Genomic DNA, 23,044 nt, shown 5'->3' with positions numbered 1-23,044 from the left:
CAGGATCTTTTCCAGAGAGTCTTCTCATGAGATGGCCAAAGTCTTGGAGCCTCAGCTTCAGGATCTGTCCTTCCAATGAGCACTCAGGGTTGATTTTCTTCAAAATGGATAGGTTTGTTCTCCTTGCAGTCCAGGGGACTCTCAAGAGTCTCCTCCAGCACCACAATTCAAAAGTATCAATTCTTCGGCGGTCAGCTTTCTTTATGGTCCAGCTCTCACTTCCATACATCACTACAGGAAAAACCATCACTTTGACTATGCGGACCTTTTTGGGCTTGGTGTTGTCTCTGCTTTTTAAGATGCTGTCCATGTTTGTCATCCAGTTTTAGATGGGAAAGTCTAATTAGATTTGCATTGTGTTTTGTGCAGAGCTTGGAAAAGTTACTTTTTCTAGCCATGCTGGATGGCCACTGTTGGGAGCTGTCCTTTTTCTAGGTAACTTCTCCAAGCACTGGTTTAGACAGAATAAATTTCCTCCTTAAGAGATTTACAGCTTATCCTAATGGACAAAACAAATATTCATATGGGGCAGAGGTGGTGAAAATCATGCTACGGAGATCATTTAGGTTAGGTTAGATGGTTACTGTATTATGTTTCCTTAGCGAGAACTTCAGCAAAAAGAGATTGGATCAGCATCCGTCAGTCTTTCCATTTACACATCGAAGGAAGTGTTGGGTCAGGTTGATTCAAGTCGGACTCATTATTTTTTTCTTAAAGGGATTGACGGTGATGTCCGGGAGTGCTGGATGGCAGTGCGCATGAACTGAGCATGCTTCCTATGAAGGATCTTTTTGGTTTGTTCTCCCACTTTCTTGTGAGTTCCCTAATAGCTGTGAAGAGGTTTCTCAGCAGGTGAATTGGAGTGGAATCTATTCTGTGAATATTGATGGGTTTTTAAAGGCAGTGAATGAATCTTTCAAATTTTATTTCCTGTTTTTTTTCTAATCTGAAGTTAAGTACCAATGGGAACAGTGAACCCTGTTTTCCTTGTTCTTTGAGCCGCTTTAACCAGCAAAGTTCAGTTGCCCAGCACACTGGATTCATCTTATGCCTCTTCTTCCTCCTCTTCCTCTCCTTCTCCTTGTTTATCTTCTGCTACAGATCATGACTGTTTTGACTCTCCGGGCAGCAGCTGTAATTAATGTTTTTATTTATTTAAAATATTTTCGCCCTGCCTTTCTCCTTTAAAAGGATCCGTGGTGGCTTACAATCATTGAAAGAGAGTACAGGTATTTAAAGATAAAAACAATGAGTATACAAAGTGGTATACATCATTAAAAGACAATATGTAAAGCTGAAAACAATGAAAATAGAAAGGCAGCTTACACAATTAAAAGGCAATAATTCAACCTAAAAACACTAGGTATAGAAATATTAAATAGGAACAAGGTAATACCACTCTGAGAAATGGAAAACACAAGCGATACTAAAACATAGTCAAAGCAGTAAAAGCACAAGTCCATCTAAAACATGTGCAGACAGGCAGCCACTGAGGGACAGCTTGCCTGAAGAAAAAGGTCTTTGCCTGCTTGCGGAGGGACAACCAAGAGGGCACTAGGCTGGCTTCCAGTGGGAGGGGGTTCCAAAGTCTGGGGGCAGCGAGAGAGAAGGCCTGTGTTGTGTCCAAGGTTCACATTTTCAGCCAAGAAATTACTCTTTTTCTTGCAATTCTTTTCCCTTGTATAAAACCAGCAACAACAGGGTTTTATGAAACCTGTTAGACGTAACAGGTGTATTTTAGTATCGGCTCTTGCGGCTATTCCTCATTTGTTTTACCTCGAATCGTCAATGTGTGCATTTTGTTTCTCATTCTGTGGGCGAAATATTCTACAGCGGGCGAGGGTGATCATACAGCGAAAAAGCCCCATTGGAACCATTGTTTTGAAAAAAATCGTAAAGCAATTTCATCGTCAAGCAGGGCAGCCGTCTAGCGAGGCACCACTGTACCGCAAAAGCATACCTAAGGCTTCCAGTCTGCCTTTCCTTTAAAGCAGCAGTTCCCAATCTTGAGTACCAAGGAGGAGATGGGATGGCGCTTTTCAAATACTTGAAAGGTAGTCCTATAGAGAGGAGAGGCAGGGTCTGTTCTCTATCATCCCAGAGAGCAGGACACATAACGATGGGCTCAAGTTACAAGAAGCCAGATTTTGGATGAAAATCAGGAAAGACTTCTTAACTGTTAGAGCAGTAGGGTAATGGAATCCATGACTTCGGGAGGTGGTGAGCCCTCCAACGCTGGAGGCCTTCAAGAGAAAATTGGACAAACTTATCTGTCAGATTTGCCTTGATTTGGATCCTTGCATCGAACAGGGGGCTGGACTCGATGGCCTGATAGGCCCCTTCCAAGCTTCATTATTTTACGATTCTGTGCTTCTGTTATCTCCAGATGTTCATGGACTACAGCTCCGAGAAATCCTGGCCAGTGCACCTAGTGATGAAGGCTTTTGGGAGCTTTAGGCCAGAACACCTTGGGAAACAAAGTTGGGAACTACTGATTTAAAGGAAGCAAAACTCCGTTGCTACTCCTAGTGCTTTTGCTGCTCAGATACTTTGTTGTTGTTGTATAATCATTAAGTCGTGTCTGGCTCTTCGTGACCCCCGTGGACCAGAGAATGCCAGGCCCTCCTGTCTTCCACTGCCTCCCGGAGTTGGGTCAAATTCATGTTGGTCACTTCGATGACACTGTCCATCCATCTCGTCCTCTGTCGTCCCCTTCTCCTTTTGCCATCACACTTTCCCAACATGAGGGTCTTTTCCAGGGAGTCTTCTCAGAGACTATATAACCATATGAATTAATGGCCACCACTGTCTAGTTGTGGCAAACCAGAAGTCTTTAAACAATCTCTTGGTTCTATCTTTTCCATGCCTTTTTCTTTTTTTCCCTTTTCTTTTAGTGCCAAAAATGAGTCGCGGGTATTCAGAAAACAATAATTTCCTGTATGACAATAATCAAATGGTTTTGGATATGATCCTCTGCTCCCTATTTGGGGTCCCTCAGCCTATCAACTGGGACAGTGTGGCGAGATTAGTCCCGGGCTACTCATCAAAAGAGGTAAGTTTTGGCTTCCAACTTTGTTCCCTCTTTTCTACCCAGACTGTTAGTTGTGTTGGGTTACCTGCTTGAAATATTTCTTGTTTGTATGCCAAATTCATTTTGAGGAAATGTTCTAGTAAAACTGTAACTGGTCAGTGTCCTTGTTTTTTTTGTTTTTTTTACCATACCCACCATGTTGGCTACGTATTCTGGAGCTTGTCACTGAAGAGGAGAATCTGATTTTTGTTTGTTTGTTTGTTAAGATGTAAAACTTGTAACTTGTTTGCAAAGGTTGAGTGCAAACAAGGAGAGACTTATTTTGTAAAATTGCGTTTACAATATTCATCCATCGTAAACAAATAGCCCCATAGAACTTAAAAGAGTTATAGCAGAACACATTTTTTCAGATTTCATACGGTTAGGCAAAGACTGTAAAGGCTCTCAAAATATCCCTGAGCGCCAGAATAAAATTTCTAGCCTCAAACACTTAGTCACTCAGTCTGCATAAGATTGAAATTGTTTCCCCCCCCAGATTCCTAGATACTGCCTGCGGGGCCAGTACTGGGAATCTGGAAAAAAAACGTCTGGGAGGTTTTTTTTCAGTTTGGTTTCAACAGGAACAAAAAATAAATAAGATGTATTTGTTTTTGTTGGATAGTGTGCGAAAAGGTTTGATGAACTAAAAAGCAGTGGAAATTCTCCAGTTGATAATCAATACAGTTCGCTAATGGCCAGTGGTGGGAGCCCTATGGAAACGCTAGCTGGTTATATCAGATCATCTCTTCTTGATGCTCAGGAAGAATCACAGGAGGAACCTAATGAAAAAGATGCTATTTCTGGAAATGGTAAGTGGTTTTGTTGCATCCATAGCCTTCTACATGCTGTTTTTGTATTGGTCTATCAGCTGAAATTGGCCCATTCCCTTTTTATTGTGTAGTGATTTTTTAAAAAAAAATCCTTTGATTTTTGTTTTATTATTTTGACAAAAATTAAGCAGGTCATTAAAATTCTTTAATTTTTTTTTTAAAAGCTCTTCTTGCAGCTTTCTTACTGCAGTCAGAGTCTCTACATGCTTGTAGGAGCAGTTCATTTGATGGGGTTACAGAATGTGAAAGAATCTTAATCAGGCCTGGGAAGGACTGTTTCTTAGCACAATGTGGTGCATCTGAACATCATGGCGGAAAGCATTAATAGATGCTAGACCACTGCTTCTGCTCTGACAGGGGCCGTGTAGAAAGTGCTGGTTGTCTTTAAGTGACAATGGATTTCTGAAGAGCGTAGAAAAGTTAGTTTTGAGAAACTACAGCTCCCAGAAACCTCCCCCCACTGTCCAGCATAGCCAATGAATATAGAAGGTGTATACAGTAGAAACTCGCCCCCACCCGTGGGTGCCAGTGTCTGCTGATTCACTTACCTTCTGACTGAAAATAATAAATACCATATTTTTCCGTGTATAACAGGCACCACTGTATAGGCTTTTCTAGCCTGGCAACGTCCAGGTTATTATCCTAAACCACCATCATTTTGATAACTGAGGATGAGAGAGGTAGCCCATTTTTTGCTAGCATGGCTATAATGGCTGAGGATTATGGGAGGGATGTGGAGGGAGGGGGCCCTTAGAGGTTTAGGTCTCTAGCTGCGGAGCCAGATGTTGGGAGTTCAATTCCCCACAGTGTCTCCTGTGTGTACAGACAGCCTGTGTGGCTTTGGGCCAGCTTGCACAGTCCCAGGGTGAAGGGTGAATCACATCTGAGTACGCTCTACCTAGAAAAACCCAAGTAAGGGTCACCCTAAGTTGGAATTGGTTTGATGGCTTCTTCTTCCTCCTCTTCCTCTTCTTCGTAGTGGTTAAAAATACCAGGCACGGTCAATCAAAATTATAAAAACATTGATTGGTATTGTATAAGAGGTACAAGTTTTTACCAAAAATTGAAGTACAGTGGTGCCTCGACTTACAAACGTCCCGCCTTACGACCATTTTGAGTTACAACCAGCTCCGGTCAAAATTTTGTTGTTTCTACTTGTGACTGGAGCTTTGAGTTACAGCCAGAAAAAAAAGCGGGAAATTTAAATTACAAGCCGTTGGTTGGCGAAGAGGCTGTCGCTTTGTAGCTCTTTCTCCCCAATGGTTAGAGAGTGTGCGATTGGAGGAGGCTTCGGACTGCCTAGTGCTGCTTTCTGCTCCTGAGTAAGTACATTTACTTTGTTTTTCAGGGTGGGTTTGAGTTTGGGGGGGGGTATATTTCTATGCTGTGGTTTTTTTGTGTTTTGGTGGGGTTTTTTTCCAGCCCCAGCATGTTCCGATGGGGCTTGCTGTGTTGTTGTTTTTTGTGTGTGGGCTTGTTTTGACCCCCAGCATGTTCCGATGGGGCTTGTGTTTTTGTGTGTGTGTGTGTGTGTAGTTTTTTTTTCCAGCCCCAGCATGTTCCGAAGGGGCTTGCTGTGTTTTGGGGTTTGTTTGTTTGTTTGTTTGGTGATTTTTTTTCACACCCAGCACATTCTGATGGGGCTTGCTCTGTTTTTTGTTTTTTTTGGGGGGGGGGGTTGGTGATTTTTTTCCAGCCCTGACACGTTCCGATGGGGCTTGCATTGTGTTTTTTTTGGGGGGGGGGGGCTTTGGTGATTTTTTTTCCCCAGCCCCAATGTGTTCTGATGGGGCTTGCAGTGGGTTTTTTGGTAAATTTTCCCCCTGTCTGGAATGGATTAATTGCGTTCCAGTGCATTCCTATGGGAAATGGTGCTTTGACCTACGACTAGTTCGAGTTACGACCATCTTCTGGTACGGGTTAAGTTTGTAAGTCGAGGCACCGCTGTATTTGTTAAATATTGGCTCAGTAGGTATGCTAGTCCTAATATTGCCCTTTTGTGCAGTTCTGGTGGTGTGATTTCTGAGCTCTGCAACTGCTTATCATACTGTGTGAAATTTCTTGATATTGTTCCCAAAGCCCCAATGACTACGGGGACTGCTGAAGTGTGTTTCATCCACAAGGGAGATGGTTCCACAAGCGAGTTGTGGTTGTTGGTTGTGGTTGCAGCCATTGTTGCCAAAGGCAGAGGCAGATTAGGTAAGGCTGTAAGCTACGTGGACCACTCTGTTGCACCTTCTTGCCTGAGGACTACCAGTGGACAGATATGTATGAAAACACCTTATAATCCTCCTCATGCTTTTTCTCTCCACTTGTATTTAAGGAAGGCCAAGTGTCGCGTCCTCAAGGAACTCCTCTTCAGAAAGTGAGAAGTGTCCTGCACGTAAAAATGGAGAAAATGCTGATGAAACACAAGGGTACGAAGATAGCTGTTTCCTTTCAGGAGAACTAGATCACCCTGAGATCTGCTTTATTGTACTTTTCCCCCCTATTTCTGCCTTTCGTGGGACTTTTTATTTCATGGTGGGATGGGGTGGCTTAATGACGGGGCAAGTGGGAGGGAGTTCCAGAGTCTGGGAGCAGCCACAGAAAAGGCCCTCTCCCGAGTTCCCACCGAAGGCATCTGGTGGGACTGAGAGAAAGGTCTCTCCTGATGACCCTAACACCCAGGCAGGCTCATAAACGGAGAAGCGGTCCATGAGATAGCTTGGACCTAAGCTTTTTAGGAATTTTTAGATTAGAACCAGTACATTGAATTGTGCCCAGATCGGCAGCCGGTGGAGCTGCTGTAATGGGGTGTGTGGGTGTGATGTGATTCCTGTAACCAGCCCCAGTTAGCAACTGGCTGCTGCCTAAAGGTAAAGGTACCCCTTGACATTTAGTCCAGTCATGTCTGACTCTAGGGCGCGGTGCTCATCCCTGTTTCCAAGCCATAGAGCCAGCGTTTGTCCATAGACAGTTTCCATGGTCACGTGGCCAGCGCGACTAGACACAGAACGCTGTGACCTTCCCACCGAGGTGGTACCTCTTTATCTACTTGCATTTTTACATGCTTTTGAACGGCTAGCTTGGCAGGAGCTGGGACAAAGCGACAGGAGCTCCCTCTGTTGCGTGGATTCGAACGGCTGATCTTTCGATGTTGCAGGCCAGAGGCTTCTGCGGTTTAATCTGCAGTGCCACCATGTCCCTTTTAGGCCAGAATAATACAATTCCTCCTGTTTTCCAGCTCTATGAAATCCGTGTTCGGAGCTGGAAACTCCCCAGGCACTGAAGTTTTTCAAATCCTATAGACCTGGGCATAAAGTCCCAGAGTTTCAGCATTGGAAGCGGGTTCCCAAAGGACCTCTTCTAGTCTAGTCCCTGCTGGTGCAGGGAACCCACAATTGGAGAAGGTCCAAAAGAGATTCCCCCACTCCTCAAACTCTCTTCAGAAACTCACAATGACGGAGAGTCCCCTCTCTTCTGAAGGCCATCTGTTTCACCGTCAAACAACCCTTACTTTCTGTTTTTCTTACTGTTCAATTGAAAGCTTCCTTCTTGTCATTTCAGTCACAGGATTTGGGTCCCGTGCTCTGCCGAAAACAGACTTGCTCTATCTTGTATGTAAACAAGCTTTCTCCACTGATAATACACTTATCCCTTCCACAACGCTGGGGCAAGAGGCACCAGAGCCCCATGTAATTAAAAATCCATGCCCCCCCCAAATGTAACTGCAAAGCATAAATAGTTGATTAACACACACACATCCCTTCCGGGACCTGCATCAGCCTCCCGGCATGCCACAGCACCCTTCCTGGATGCCACGTGGAGCTACTATGATGAGAGGTGAGGCTGGGTAGGCTGCTACCATCTGGCCAAGGGTTGCTGCGCTGCCAACAAGAGGGCCCCTAGATTCATCAGGTTTTTTCTTCTTTCTGAACAGTTTCTTTTAATACATTAGAGTATTAAAGTTCAGCTGTCTTGTTGGTTGTTGTGGGTTTTCCGGGCTGTTTGTTCATGTTCTGGAGGTTGTTCTTCCTAAACGTCTCTCCAGTCTCTGTGGCGGGCATCTTCGGAGGACAGGAGTCGGAACTCGGTCTGTGCTCTGGTGTAGTGTGTGGGATGCCAGCCGAAACATTAGGAAGAAAAACCTCAAGAACACGGCCAGACAGCCCGGAAAACCCACAACAACCATCAGATCCTGGCCGTGAAAGCGTTCAAGAATACATTTAACTGTCTTCATAGCTGCCTCATGAAAGTATTCCCCAGTAAGCACCGCATGTGTATTAGACATTCGTTTTCGTACAGGTACAAAGTTAGGCATCACTGGTGCCGTGGTGGTCGATTCCTGCCCCCTCGAGCCAGGCCAGTCCACTCGCTGGGCTCCTTGGCCTGCACGCATCTGACCGTGGCAATATTCCACTGATTGTGGCCGGCGGTGCTGCCCTGCCTCTCCCCTCAGCCGACTGCTCAGAAGCTGAGCGAGGAGACTCATCTTCCTGCCCCTTTGCCGAAGCAATCTGCTGTGGGGAGAGATGGAGCAGCCCCCGTGGGATGATGTCTGCCATGGGCGCAGTGTCGCCGCTGTCAGGAACCTGGTGAGGGGACCCGGCTGGTTTTTGGGATGGGGGGGCGGGAATGGATTGCCACGGTACCTGCGATACCTAGCTTCGTGTTCATATCGCCTGGCATGCAAATACAAAACTCCCATGCCTAATGGGTATGTCTGAGAAATTATAGTCTTCCCTATGCCTAAGAACCGATGTGAAGCTTAGAGCTGGGGGGGGGGATAATATTTTTGTAAATCAATCTGACATTCTTTGCCGTACATTTATAACTGTGTTCCTCCCTGTGATTTCCCTGCTCTTCCCCTCAAATGAAGGCCAAATATGGTGATCCATGTGTGTGATGAAGCAAAGAATCTGAAGGAAGATTTTGTCTGTCCGCGAGATCTCTTGATTTCTGAAATGAAGTACTTTGCCGAATACCTGTCGGTGGATGCCCAGCGCTGGGAAGAGGTGGACATTTCGGTTCACTGTGACGTTCACATCTTTAACTGGTTGATTCGATACGTTAAGAGGAACACTAAGGAGTATGAACTACATGAAGTACCTACCTTAGGTAAAAGAATATTGCTATGTTTTTGCCGCAGATTCGTTTTCTAAGCAGCCTGGCTTCTACTTCAAACCAACTGTCTGCCTGCAGAAAATTGTTCTGGAAGGTGGCTTCCATGGCCTTTCTGCTTTAAAGGATGAAAGTCTGGTCTAAGAAACCAAAGCTGGCTGAACGATGTAATAATGTGCATCTACTAACCATTGTTGTGGCTAAGTTACAACCCTGACTCATATAACCAGTTGGGAAGAACTCTGTGGTTTTCTGCTGTACCTCCTACTCACTTACAGATCCCCATCTTCAGATACAGTGGTGCCCCGCATAGCAACGTTAATCCGTTCCAGGATTAAAGTCTCTATCTGGAAACATCGCTAAACGGAACTGAAAACCCCATAGGAACGCATTAAACTCCATTTAATGCGTTCCTATGGGGCGAAAACTCACTGGTAAGCGAAGATTCCCCATCTGGCTGCCACCTCGGTAAACGAGGGCAGGGTGCAAAAACGGAGCGGGCGGCCATTTTATTCTTCCGGCCGCCATTTTGGAACCGCCAATCAGCTGTTTTTAGAACATCGCAGTGCGAAGATTGGTAAGCGAAACACTTACCGATCATCGCAATGCAATTTTTGGCCTATCTAAACATCGCAATGCGATCGCATTAGCAATCACAAAAAACGTGTCGCTATGTGGATGCGTTGTTAAACGGTGCGCTCGTTAAGCGAGGCGCCACTGTAATGACCTTTTCATGGTTCGTAGTGAGTTATCATTTGCAACTATAGTTGGATTTACGGTTAACCATGGTTAGCTCAGAAAAGGGGAATCACACTTGAAAGGAGAGAAGGGATAAAGAAAAACCCATGTGAACCCACAATGGGCTACTTAAAGAGTGTGCTGGTCTGTTTTGAAAAGAGATGGAAGTTTCAAAAATCTGCTTTGAGTTGTAAACTCTAGAGCGGTCAGAAGTAGAGGTGAGCATTTTGAACTTATGATGTAGGAAAGAAGTTTAGAAATGGGTTTGCTTGGAGGAAACAATATGGCATATTAGATTGCTGTTTGAACAATGTTGGAAAGGCAGTGGGTCTCAAGTTAAGGATTGAGAAGATGAGTTTGGAAGCCCCTCACTTAACTGAGCAGCTAAATGGCTTCATGTTTTATAGGGAAACAGATGATTTTTGGAACGAAATTTGAGGTTTAGCCTTTGTTTAACAAAAACAACAGAGGCCTGCGGTGTCTTAAAAGAGACATATGTTTTATTTGACATAATAATGTGTACACTACACCTATTTGACACTTGATGAAGTGGGCTTGAGCTCATAAAAGCTTCTGCCAGATGAAACTTAACTCATATTCAGGACCCAACCGAGACTCTTTGCTATTTTTGGAATAATCAGTTTTTGGTGCCATCTAAGAAAAATCAGTGGAGGAGTTAAATGCATGCTTAACTTTATCCCCTACATAAATCAATGGGATTACCAAGGGTTTGACTCTGATTTTGCTCTACTCTGGTGACTTACTACCCTGTTTCCCTGAAAATAAGACCTAACCTGAAAATAAGCCCTAGTATGATTTTTCAGATGCTCGTAGTATAAGGCCTACCCCAAAAATAAGCCCCAGTTAAGTGAAAACCTGCCCTCCACCCTTGTGCAGCAACCAGAAGAAGATGATACAACTGTGTTTGAATAAATGTAGATTGTTATACATGAAAAAAATTAAAATGTCCCCTGAAAATAAGCCCTAACACGTTTTTTGGAGCAAAAGTTAATTTAAGACCCTGTCTTATTTTCGGGGAAACACGATATATTTATAGTAGAAAACAGACCATACTGAGTGTCCAAACTTACTCCCATTCCTTGTTTATAGAATGTGGATGGAATGATGCAAAGGATTCGTCGTATTTCCTTTTACAAATCCGACGAGCTAATTAACGTTAACTTTGTAACCCTTTTCACTTTGTTTTCTTGTTTCTTTGTTTAGAACCAAGCAATGTCATTTCAATTCTGATTTCCTCGGAGTTCCTGAAGATGGACTCTTTAGTGAGTATCTAAAAGAATGGGTGGCCTTCGAGGTTTCTGAGCCACTGATGACCCATATTCTGTTCAGAGAACATTTGCTTGGTTTTTATTTTATCTTTGTGCCGTTTGTTGCAACAATCATTCAGAAACAGCGGTCCGTACATAAATGGAACCCTAAGAAGATTGAGAGAAGAGCCCTAACACAAGTGTTTAAGCCATTTTTGACGTCCTTCTAGATTGGGAGATGCAATAGAGAATAAAATAAATAATTTACTTAATTTTTTAATCCCACCTTTGTTGTATAGCAATATATACTTTAAGATCCCCATTTCTGGCCCACTTGCACGGGCTTACCTGTTGCGTCCTGGGTCAGAGTTGAGGTTTTGATGATCACCTACAAAGCCCTTAATGGTTTGGGACCATGTTACTTGTCAGAGGGCCTTTTCCCAAAATTACCTGCCCACTCTGTCAGATCCTCCCAGGCAACGCTCCTCCGGGTGGCTACTCCAAACTAAGCCAGGAAATAATTCCACCAGAAGTAGGGCCTTCTTTCTGGTGGCCCCTGCGCTCCGAAATCAGCTCCCAGTGGAACTGCACCTGGCGCTCACCCTTTAAAAGGCTCCTGTAAATGTTGCTTTTCAGAGATGCCTTTCATTGCAATCCTGCCTGATTATTTTTAAATGTTATGTCTCCTGTTCTGCTTTCTATTTGCAAATTACGCCTCTTGTAATTTTTGTGTTACTGTCTGTGTGTTTTGTTTTAATTTTATTGTTTGTTGTGTTTTTATCGCATTGTAAACCATCCAGATTAATGAGGTGGTATGCAAATTAAACAAACAAATATGGATGGATGTTCAGAGCCCCTACATTGCCTCAGAAAAAAGTTTTTAACTTTAAACTTGTCAATGGCACCCCCCCCCCAATCTTCTCAAGGTAGAATATTTTGTTTTAATGCCATTCCACTCTTCTTTTGTGGTCCAAAGGAGCTTTTGAAAAATGAACATAACATTCTGTTCACACCTGGTCTGAAGAAGTGGCCCACAGAAGTCTGGGAATGGAGATATAAAGCTAGGGAAGCGTGGGTCCTATACTGTCCCCAAAGCTGAAGCTTTTCTCAGAAAACACCATTCTTAAATTAGTGTAAGAAATGTTGGTACAACTGCTAAGCCCGTTGCATCTGTATCTGTTTTTCTAGGTGGAAAAATGTATTAATTATTGCCATAAGAATATGAGTGCCATTGTAGCCACGCCTTGCAACATGAATTGCATCAACGCTAACCTTCTGACGCGTATAGCAGATCTTTTCACCCATAACGAATTAGAAGAGGTGAAGGACAAAAGAGATAAATTTAAGAGGTACATTTAAAAAAATATATACACTATCCTTTAACATCACAGTCGTAAGCGGTCCGTTTGCCTTTCTTGATTATCCAGATCGGAAGAGACAGGTAATGGAAATGTGGATCCTTAAAGGCATTGAATGTAAGTTATTTAATTGGTGATTTAAATGGAACTTCTAGAAGGTCATCTACTGTGCTTTTGTAGCTGCAGGGCGACAAACTGGATAGCATAAATATTTTATTAATTCGTGTATCGTAAGACCTCCCATATCCACGGAAGATCAGTTCCAAGCCTTACCAGTCAGAGCATGCTCCTCTTCCTCCTCTCCAGCTTCTCAACCAGTCCCTGGCAGGAGCCCGGGTTTGCCTGTCCGGCCTCCTAGAATGCTCAGACAAGGAGGCGGGCAGGGAAACCCATGCTCCTGCCCGAGACTGGTCGAACAGCTGAGGAGGAGAGGAGCATGCACCAGCTGATGAGTGGGGGCTCGTACCGGGGAGGCGGGGAAAGAGAATGCGCAGCACCTGTGGTGTCGCACATACGAACCTTCGAACCGAGGCTCATGCCCATCTCTACTATATACATGATGAACAGTCCTGGAATATCTCACTATGAGCATACGAGTGTTACAAACATGCCTTTCTCCCCCCCCCCCCCCACACATTCATAGCTTTGGGTTGAAGAATCCAAGGCTCATCTGGAAGGAATCCAGGCAGCAGTGGGCAAAATCGATTTCTCCAGATGTTGTTGGCAACCCTCATCAGTTCTAAACAAAATGACCAGTAGTGAGGAATGCTGGGATTTGCAGTCCAATAACATCTGGAGGGCTACAGTTTTTCCATGGCTGGATAACGGATTGAGCAGATGAAGGAGGACATCTGTAGGTCTCCTGGGGCTAAGCAAGGAGGACCCTTGAAATTTGGGTCGGAGACCCTGCTTGCAGCTTCGTCCCTCAGTTGCTCGTGTGCAATTCTATACAACAGGATGGAGATATTGCAGGGAATTTTTTTTTCTGGAAAAAGTTTTAGGAATGTACTCTTTTTGTTTGTATTCTTATGGATTATTTAAAAATAATAATAACTGATAGTTCATTTTTGCCTTAAGTCTTTGTTTACCACTGGCAGCAAACTTTTCTGTAAGAAGATAGAACGCTTATTTGATCCTGACTACCCGAACCCAGATTCAAGGGGAAATGCAGCAACCCTGTATAGGTATAGAACTATCTTTTCTTCTGTTTTTCAAGTTTATTTAACAACCAAAATAAACAACAAAAATCACACTACTAGACAATGCATAACATAACTCAACCAAAATGTATCAACAAATAAACAATAACAATTTGGCATAATATTCATAGTAATTCCGATTTTTTTAAAAAATTAAAACATAGTGTACCCTTTCAGTGGCACAAGTATGCCTACTTTCAGTTTTTCGATTATTATTCCATAGTCCCCTGTTCCTTCCAGAATTGCAATGTTTCTTATGAAGGTAATGGTCCTTTCCTTTTTATTACTGTGAATTCTGTAAAATCTCCTCCTATGTTCTTAATAGTATTCTTATTTAAACATCCTCTTTAAACTTAATATCACATGTTATCATTAATAGCTATATTCCTGATCTCATTATATCATTCAGATAGCTGAGAATTGTGCTTTACTTTCCCATCTTTTTTGCTGTCATTAATCATTCATTTCTCTTACACTTCCTTTTCTTCCTGCTAAATCTGTCATGTCAGTCTCATGATATACAACTTTCTTTTTGCAAAGGTGCTGTTTATGTAAGAAACTTCTCATTAAGGATACAGAAAGGAGAATTCCCTGTGTTCCTGGAAAGATTAATGTTGATCAACATGGAAATATCATCTATATCCACATAAGGTGCTTCCTAAATCATGTTGTAACAACATTTTTACAGGGTGTGTTTGCCGATTTCCTTTCCACATGTTCCCAAAGCAGGCTTTTAAATTAGGAATTGATCTGTCTGTCTGTCTAAGGCCCAGTCCAGCTAAGGCAATACAGGCGTTTGATGTAATCAATTGCGAAGTGTCAGGAAGCATTTAATTAACAAAATGTGTTTTACGGATCAATAGGTCTCCACCACAGAAAGTTACAGTCGTGAAAGGGGCATATATTTAATTATCTGTTTGGATAGATAGCCTGATTCTGTTAATGTGGGGTTAGTGCAGAGCATTTTAAAAACCTGTGTCACATTTCCCAATGAAATGTAATATTCCTCACTACATTCTACTGCTTTTAACTCCCCAAAGCCAGCCTCCTGGCTAGAAAGGAAATGAAGTTCTGCAGAAATGAAGCAGATATTGCTTTTTCAAGATATCATTTGCTAATCAGATACGCAAAATCCGGAGTTCTCAGGAGTGTAGTATTCTTATTTCATATAATTCACTGTAATCTTCAGAAATTTTAATGGGAGTTAGCTGTCAGACTAGGGCTTGGTAGGCCTGGGTTCAAATCTTCATCTGGCTATGGAATCTCATGAAGAATGGCAGGGGTAAACCATGGCTTGAATATCTCACATATCTGGAAAAACTCTATGGGGGTTGCCACAAGTTGGAACTGATGATGTCACAAAATGACAGGTTTTAATGGCGCAACAGTTGAATTTGGTAAAGGTTTGCAGACGTTGTTTAATTCTTTTATACAATGGCAGTGAAGGGAGTATTTGAGATAATGCATTTTCTTCCATCTTGCCCAAAAAATAACAAAGGAGGGTTATCATAGAATAGTAAAGTTGGAAGGGGCCTATAAGGCCATCAAGTCCACCCCCCTGCTCGATGCAGGAATCCAATTCAAAGGATGTCTGCCAGGTGGTTGCCTTAAGTTTCTCTTGAATGCCTCGATTGTTGGAACACTTGCCACCTCTCAAAGAAATTGGTTCCCCCATCTTACTGTTCTAAGAGGAAGTTTTTCTTGACCTTCAATCGAAATGTGGCTCCCTGTAACTTGAGCCCATTATGACGTGTCCTGCACTCTAGAATGGTTGAGAACAAATCCTGCCCCTTATCTGTATGACTGCCTTTCAAGTATTTGAATAGTGTTATCAGCTCATACATTCCTTCTCAAGCTTCCTGACGATGTCTTCCTCTTTTGTGCGCAGAGATAAATCTTGGGATGTTCATGAGTATTTGCTCAGTCTTTTTGAAGAGCTAAAATCTTGGCGAGATGTATACTGGCGTCTTTGGGGAACTGTCAATTGGTTGACATGTTCAAGATGTAATCAAGTGAGTATTTTGGAGTCCAACCCATCTACCCTTGGCTAGACCTTACAAGGTAACCATTTTTCAAATTTTGCAATTTGTGGACATTTAGGGAAGGGATTTAGAACAGTTGTATGATCTGCGGCAGCTTAAAAACATTCCAAGTTAGTCCAGAATGGGTCTCCGTTTCATCAGTATTGGGTCCCTTGTGGGGAGAAAGGAAGAGAATGAATGAATGAATGATGTTGCAGTTCTTTCAAAATATAAGAACTGCATCAGTTTGTACATCACAGTGTCTGGTCGCTGGCTGTAATATATCTCTGTCTCCTGGGCCAGAGCGTGATATGTGTATGTATGTGTGTGTGTGTTTTATAGGAATTTGCTAAGTTACTCCTTCCTTTGTTTTTGTGTGCCATCAAGTTACTTCCAGCTAATGACAACTCTATGAATTAATAACCTCCAGAAGACCCTGTTATTAACAGCATTGCATAGGTGTTGCAGATTAAACCTTGTGGGTTTCTAGTCAGTCCATCTGATGTCTGGTTTATGTCTTTTCCTGCTGCCTTCTACTTTTCCTTGCATTATTGTCTTTTCTAGTGAGCGTCTTTCCTTATAAGCAATCTGGTGACTATTTCTGTTATCAATATTTCATCCACACAAGCAAGCCAGTATTGATGCTTGTATTGTCATAACCGGCAGGTAAAAAAAAAATTACAAAGAAATGCTTACTGATTGCCTGAAGTGGGCAATTCTAATATTGCACCTTGAAAATGCAAAACAATACTTCCCTTGCTACCTAGGATTTTAAGAGGATGGCATAAAACTTTAAAAAATTCTTGTCAAAATGCACATAAAAATGTAACTGCTGAAAGTAGTTAAAGAATGCTACTCATTATACCAGCAAATAATTTTTTGTGTTTTTGAAATGTAACCTAGTTACACCCTTGTTATCTTAAAGCACAATTTATGTTATTTGTAGGTTATTCCAAGCTATGCTCTTGGCATATCATAAACTTGTTCGTCTGTCTGTCCCTTTCTCCCTTTCTCTCTCTCTTTCTCACTTTTAAATAGGAAAAGTAAACCTTTCAAGGTGTGATAGTGATGGTGATTGTTGTTGTTGCCTCTCCCTTGCAGACCTTTCCATGCACTGAATTCTCACATTGCCAATACCATCCTCAGCCGGTGCTCTACCCAGGTGTGGCAAGTGCTCTTGGTTCAACGGGCACCGGAGTTTATCCCTGTTGTAACCAAAGGGTTCTTCGATTTGATCCTGCTCCTCTTCCAAAAGTATGTACTCAGGAAGCAGACGGTAAATCTTGCTGGGCTTTTTCCATTCAGTGCAGTAAAATTCTATACAGTAGTGCCCCGCATAGCAACGTTAATCCGTTGCAGGATTAACGCCGCTATCCGGATTCGTCGCTGTGCGGGGGGAAACCCATAGGAACGCATTAAACTCTGTTTAATGCGTTCCTATTGGGGAAAAACTCACCGGTAAGCGAAGATTCCCCCATCCAGCTGCCATTTTCGCTGCCCGGTAAGCGAGGGCAGGGTGCGAAAACGCTGCGGGCAGCGATTTTCTGCACCTAGCGGCCATTTTGGAACCGCCGATCAGCTGTTTTCTAAACATCGCAATGTGAAGATCAGTAAGTGAAACGCTTACCGATCATCACAGTGTGATGTTTAGGCTATCTAAACATCGCAATGCGATCGCATTAGCGATCGAAAAAAACGCGTTGCTATGCGGATTCGTCGTTAAACGGTGTGCTCGTTAAGCGAGGCACCACTGTGTGTGTGTGTTGTGTGTTTGTGTTTCCTACCCTTTGGTGTATGGACGCCCCTGGATAGCACACAAACTAAATCTATGCAAGTTATACTGTAGCCTTGTGCAGATGGACACAACTGGGTCATAGGATCACAGAACAATTCATTGAATAATTGAATTGGAATAATTGAATTGGAAGGGGCCTATAAAGCCATCGAGCTCAACCCTTTGATCCAGATCAAAGGAGATCTGAGAGACGGTTGTCCAATGTTCTCTTGAAGGCCTCCAGCTTCGGAATGCTCACCATTTCCCAAGGTCATGGGTTACATCGTCGTACTGCTCTAACAGTGAAGAAGTTTAATACATATCTAATATGGATACCTTTCTCAGTGACTGGCCCCCAGCTTGGGAACTCTCATTCTAGGGAAGTTAGGCTGTGATTCCCTTCCCTGTTCTCTTTCTGCACTCAGGCCATGACTTGCTACAGACAGAAACTTTTAATTGCAGGGATGCTGTATTTTCCTCTTTCTAGCTTAAACTCTGTGTTCAATTTTTCTTATCTGCTTGAATACATGTGAGCCAGAATCCTTTGCTCTGAGCTGGCGAGCCTCTCTGTGTAACGACATGGGACCCTCTGTTGGCAACACAGAAGGTGGTTATCTTTTGTGCAGGTCACCCCTTGCGGAGGAGCAGCGCGTGGTGTCATGCTCTTCGCTTGCACTTGGTGGAACTTCCTGCCTGGCAAGAGATTCAGTGGGATACTGGCCTTTGTATCTTTGTGCTGTTTCGCCTTAAGCCCCATTTGTGTAAGAAAGGCAGACGTGAAGCTGAAAAAAAGGATGAAATTCCGAGTTTAGTCATGAGTCCAAATAATGAAATTAGGATTGAGTATCTGAAATCATGATTTGCAAAGAACAGACATTTTATGTCCGCCTTCAACAAGAGCACAGTCCAAACTGACACCGTTCTTCCTTTCTCTTCTTTTGTAATGGAAGGGATGTAAAGTAAGGGACCATGTCATTGGCTTGCCCGCTGGAGGAGAAGGAGGGGATGCCGTGCCCTATCACACTGCTAAAATCCTGAGTGACTTTACTCAGCACAGAAATGTCCTTATCGTGCCTTTTTCCAAAGACCAAAACAGGTAAGGAGGTAGATCCACTTTTGTGTTTTCCCTGGGTAAGTGAAGGACAGGAGCCAGTGGCCAGGATCCTGTTTACAAAAAATGTGGAGTTAAAAGGGCAGTTGTGGAGGCAGTTCCTCTGACCCTAGTGGCTTGTCTTTTCTGTGTGCGGTTGTGCACTAGTTGTGGAATCGGGTGCACAACCTGTCACAGGAAGAATGTTCTGCCACGGAGGACTGTTTGAGCCGTTGATTGTGTGCATGCGAAAAACTTCAACAGAATTCCTGGTTCTTCCATATGGCATGGAATTTATTGACTTTTATCTCCAGTAGGGATAAGAATGGGGTGGAACATTTAAATTGTGGGTTTATCTCAGGATGCTCGGAAGGGTAGCCAGTGAAGAGGTACTGAAAGCAAATGAATAAAGACAGAGAGATAGCAAAACACGTGAAATGGGGAATAGTTCTGCCATTTAATATATTGATTTATTTGTTTATTTATTACATTTCTATCCAGCCCATCAAGTGACCAGGACTACTCTGGGTGGCTAACAGTGATTTAAAAAACACAACTACCCAGCCCCCAAAGACGTAATGAGATCCAAATTGCAACAGTAATGACCCCAAATATAAAACAAACCTAGAGGCAACATTGAATAAAAATCAATACAGTATACCAATTCATGCATCCATGAGGATGTCAATCTTTCTGAAGGCCTGTTCAGACACTACTGTTTTTACCTGTTTCCTCAAGGCCAGAAGGAATGGAGTCTGGTCTATATGTTAATGAGAAACCAGAAGTCCAGATGCTAACAGCTGACCATTTAAAAGAAAACAAATGAGAAAAGAAGGGCATGAAAGAGAGGTCCTTAACTGGAAGAGGAGCGAGCTTGGGGGTCTTTCCTGGATGTAACACATTGCTGTTGCATCCGTACAGGAAGGATGCTTTCCAGCCTGTTTGAATGGGCTTCTCTGGAATTCATAACATTATATCCCATGATGTATTCAAATGTTTCTCTCTTCCACCCCCCCCCCCAAGTGATTCTGGAATTGGGTTGAACGATGAGAAGGGTATTGAATGCGATGTGCTGTTGGAACCGAATTCATCGTGGGGCCCCAAAGCAGGAGAAATCAATGCTGTGAGTAATTATTTTCCGGTCGTCACATTGGTGTTTGATTTCATTACCTTAGAGGCGTTGGCTTCAACCTAAGAACTGGGATATTGCAGGGAACCGGTGTTCTACCTCCTGCTTTCTTTAAGAAATGAGCCTTTTACTCTCCAGGTGTGTCTTCCTCTCCAGCCAGCCTGACCATTTGTCAGGGATGGTGGAGCTGCATCCTGCTAGCATCCTAGAGCTTAATAATAAAAATAATTTTAAAAAGTTGCCCCTCCTTGCTTTCAAAGAGAAGCACTGAAATGCATTTGGGTGGGAAACATTTACAAGCTCCCATATGCAGCCTCTGTTTTGTGTGTGTGTGTGTGTGTGTGAGAGAGAGAGAGAGAGAGAGAGTGAGAGAGAGAGAGAGAGAGAGAGAGAGACGTCTCTCATCTGAGCAAACTTGGTCCATGTGTGATACCAATTCATGATTTCGGGTTATTTGATTGTAGTGATGTACTCTCCATGAATTCTGGGAATTGCAGCCCACAAATCCAAGTCAGTACCCTTCACCCCTTTAGGGAAGGTATTCATCATCATCCATGGAATTAGTGCTAACAGCTAATGTCGACTCTGCCAAGAAAAAGCTGAAACTGTGTCACACCTCATCTGCGAATGGCCAAAGATTGCACAGATTACGAAGTTAGACATGACTGAGTTGCAAAGTTAGTGCATTGATCAGGTAGAGAAGGTGTCAGAAAAATGAGGAAGTCTAGATCTTGTTGGATTTTTGGATCCAAACAGAGAGACACCTTGAACATAACACACTGGACCTAGTAGTAATAGAACAAAGAAATGTCCGGCTCTTTGACATTGCAATTCCAGGGAATGCCAGAGTTGAAAATAAAGAATTGGAAAAACTAACAAAGTACAGAGAGACCTGGCCATCAAAACATCTCGCTTCTGGAAGAAACACACTTCTATGGTCCCCCGTAGTCATTGGGGCTTTGGGAACAATTTCAAGAAATTTCACACAGTACTATAAGCTGTTGGAGATCTCAGAAATCACACCATCAGAGCTACAAAAAATGGCAATATTAGGAACAGCATACATACTGCATGGATATTTAACAGATTCTTAGGTTTTTGGTTAAAACTTGTATCTGTTATATAATACCAGTCAGTGTTTTCATACTTTTGACTGTGTCTGGAATTTTTGAATAATAATAATAATTTATTACGGTCAAGGACCAGGAAGATAAAAATACATTATTTACATAAAAATACATTATATAGATAAAATTACATTATATAGATAAAATTACATAATATCAGAGACATTGGACAAGAAATGTCACCATCAGTGCACTGTCTGGTTCTTTTATGACACTAAAGTTAAAAAAGAAGTTCTAAGTTAGCTAGCAGCATTGGAGGATATAAAAGTTTTTTAAAACATCACAGCAGTCACACGATATAAGATGAAATTAATAATAACCATCAATACACCACCCCAACTATCCTGGAAAGTTAAGTTAAAGAAGAAATCTCTTAACCAGGGCGGGGGGCACTTGGAAACCTTATGTGGTCAGGAGACTGCGGCAAGCTATAGCGACAGTGCAGTCTTTACTAGTAATGTAGGAAACTTTATTGGAGAGCAGCAAAAGAATATAAAATTCATCGGATCTTCCCGGAAATTTTCGGAAAATAGGAGAGAGAAGATCCCTGTGGAGATCTTGAAGGTTAGTTACCTCAACCATCACCTTTTCCAGCATTTGCTGCCCAGTAGATGCTAAAGAAGGTATACCTCCAAACAACTCCAGTTGCTAGGAATTCTGGAGATTGTAGTTGAAAAGCATGAAAGAGTGCACCCCTACATGATTGAGCTGTGTAATCCTTCCTTTGTTTCATTCTGCATTTCAATCCCTTGCTTTTGCAAAAACTTAGTTGGCTCTTTGGGCATAATAGAAACCACTAGTCCTTCTGCAAAAGGGTGTGTGTGTGTGTGTTTTAGCCTGGGTCCTTCATTGCAGTGCCGTATGAAGAGCGTGGCAGGTGGTCTGCAGAGATGACTCAGCTGAGTAGGATTCGAGGTTCCAATTTGCATGGAGTTGGAAAATCTAAAATAAATAAACATGGAGCATCTCCACCGAGAGTGGAAGCACTCTGCTTCAGACTCTGGTCTTCCGTGGGGTGGAAGCAGGCCGACATGCTCCCTTCAAGATCCTTTATGGACTGCTGACCAAAGCATTCCCGGAAAATTCTGGTTTATACAGTGGTGCCTCGCTTAACGAGCGCACCGTACAACGACGAAATCGCATAGCGATCCCTTTTTTTGGATTGCTAATGCGATCGCTCAACGTTTTTTAGATAGGGCAAAATTCGCTTTGCGAAGATCGGTAAGCATTTCGCTTACCGATCTTCGCAAAACGAAGCCCGACGATCAGCTGTTCAGCGGCCAAAATGGCCGCCGGAAGCCCGGAAATGGCCCAAAATGGCCGCGCGCAACATTTTTGCGCCCTCGTTAAGTGAGGGGAGGGCGCGAAAATGGCTGCTGGCCATTAAGAAGCATCGCTGAACGGTGAATATTCGGCCCATTTGGAACGCATTAAACCATGTTTAATGCGTTCCAATGGAATTCCCTGCCTCGTTCAACGATGCTTCAGCATAGCGAAGGTTGATCCGGAACGGATTAACCTCGCTATGCGAGGCACCACTGTACACTGAAATTATTTTCACAGCTCCTTGTGTTGTTCTTGATATGGTTGAGTGGTTTGTCTAGGGGCAAACGGGTGCCATAAAAGAGGCCGCCCCCTTCTCTAATATTTCCACCCACGCTGATCTTCTCTTTCTCTTCTTTTGCAGTTCCTTTCCCTCAAAAATTGGACTCTGCAGCTGGTAGGTTTATCCCATTTACCTCCATTCCATGTGATGATCATTCTTGTGTTTTGTATATTATTGACCGATCAGCATTGCGTACATTCAGGCTTGGAAAAGGTATCTTTTGGTCTTCAGCTCTCAGCATCTCTCAGCCAAGATGTCTATGCTGGCTGGGGCATTTGGGGTTGGGTGAGTTGTGGCCCCAAAATGTAACTTTCTCAAACTCTGAGGTCCTTTACAGGTCGCTTTTTCCATGGCAACCTGTAGTGTTGCATCTGCTTGGGCCCCAAGGTTGCCATCTCAACTATTCCGTGTGCTTCTTAACTGTTAGAGCAGTAAAGCAGTGGAGCCAACGGCCATGGGAGGTGATGAGGGCTCCAACACTGGAGGCCTTAAAGAGAAATGTAGGCAACCCCCTAGCAGATACTCTTTGATTTGGATCCCTGCCTTCAGCAGTTGGTTGGACTTGATGGCCTCATAAGCCCCTTCCAACTTCACAATTTGATGATTCAATGATTCTGTTTGCTTCTGCACACCTGGTACAAGGAACTCAGCAAATTACATATTCTTGAAGGCTTTCACAGCTGGGATCTGATGGTGGTTGTAGGTTTTTTTGGCTGTCTGGCCGTGTTCTT

At 43.1% G+C, this 23,044-nt stretch overlaps 1 protein-coding gene across 4 annotated transcripts in view; it reads left to right on the top strand.

Annotated features, from left to right (window-relative positions):
* The window catches only part of SANBR (SANT and BTB domain regulator of CSR), a 45,206-nt gene that overhangs the window by 7,733 nt on the left and 14,429 nt on the right, over positions 1 to 23,044 (top strand). For all 4 annotated transcript variants that reach the window (XR_013539395.1, XM_072986993.2, XM_072986995.2 and 1 more), the window contains 13 exons: positions 2,895 to 3,052; positions 3,693 to 3,879; positions 6,224 to 6,317; positions 8,762 to 9,000; positions 10,966 to 11,024; positions 12,198 to 12,358; positions 13,465 to 13,551; positions 14,107 to 14,217; positions 15,455 to 15,578; positions 16,689 to 16,841; positions 18,312 to 18,457; positions 19,475 to 19,574; positions 22,395 to 22,427. Coding sequence is in view for 3 of the 4 variants with exons in the window: in XM_072986993.2 (XP_072843094.2) it covers positions 2,903 to 3,052; positions 3,693 to 3,879; positions 6,224 to 6,317; positions 8,762 to 9,000; positions 10,966 to 11,024; positions 12,198 to 12,358; positions 13,465 to 13,551; positions 14,107 to 14,217; positions 15,455 to 15,578; positions 16,689 to 16,841; positions 18,312 to 18,457; positions 19,475 to 19,574; positions 22,395 to 22,427 (1,644 nt within the window). In the remaining variant the exon portion in view is untranslated. The remainder of the gene's footprint in view (positions 1 to 2,894; positions 3,053 to 3,692; positions 3,880 to 6,223; positions 6,318 to 8,761; positions 9,001 to 10,965; positions 11,025 to 12,197; positions 12,359 to 13,464; positions 13,552 to 14,106; positions 14,218 to 15,454; positions 15,579 to 16,688; positions 16,842 to 18,311; positions 18,458 to 19,474; positions 19,575 to 22,394; positions 22,428 to 23,044) is intronic.

This window comes from Pogona vitticeps, chromosome 1 (assembly GCF_051106095.1).
Source record: "Pogona vitticeps strain Pit_001003342236 chromosome 1, PviZW2.1, whole genome shotgun sequence".
In the NCBI taxonomy this organism is placed as follows: domain Eukaryota; kingdom Metazoa; phylum Chordata; class Lepidosauria; order Squamata; family Agamidae; genus Pogona; species Pogona vitticeps.
The sequence above is the reverse complement of the archived record's forward strand: the minus strand, read 5'-3'. Positions and strand labels throughout refer to the sequence as shown.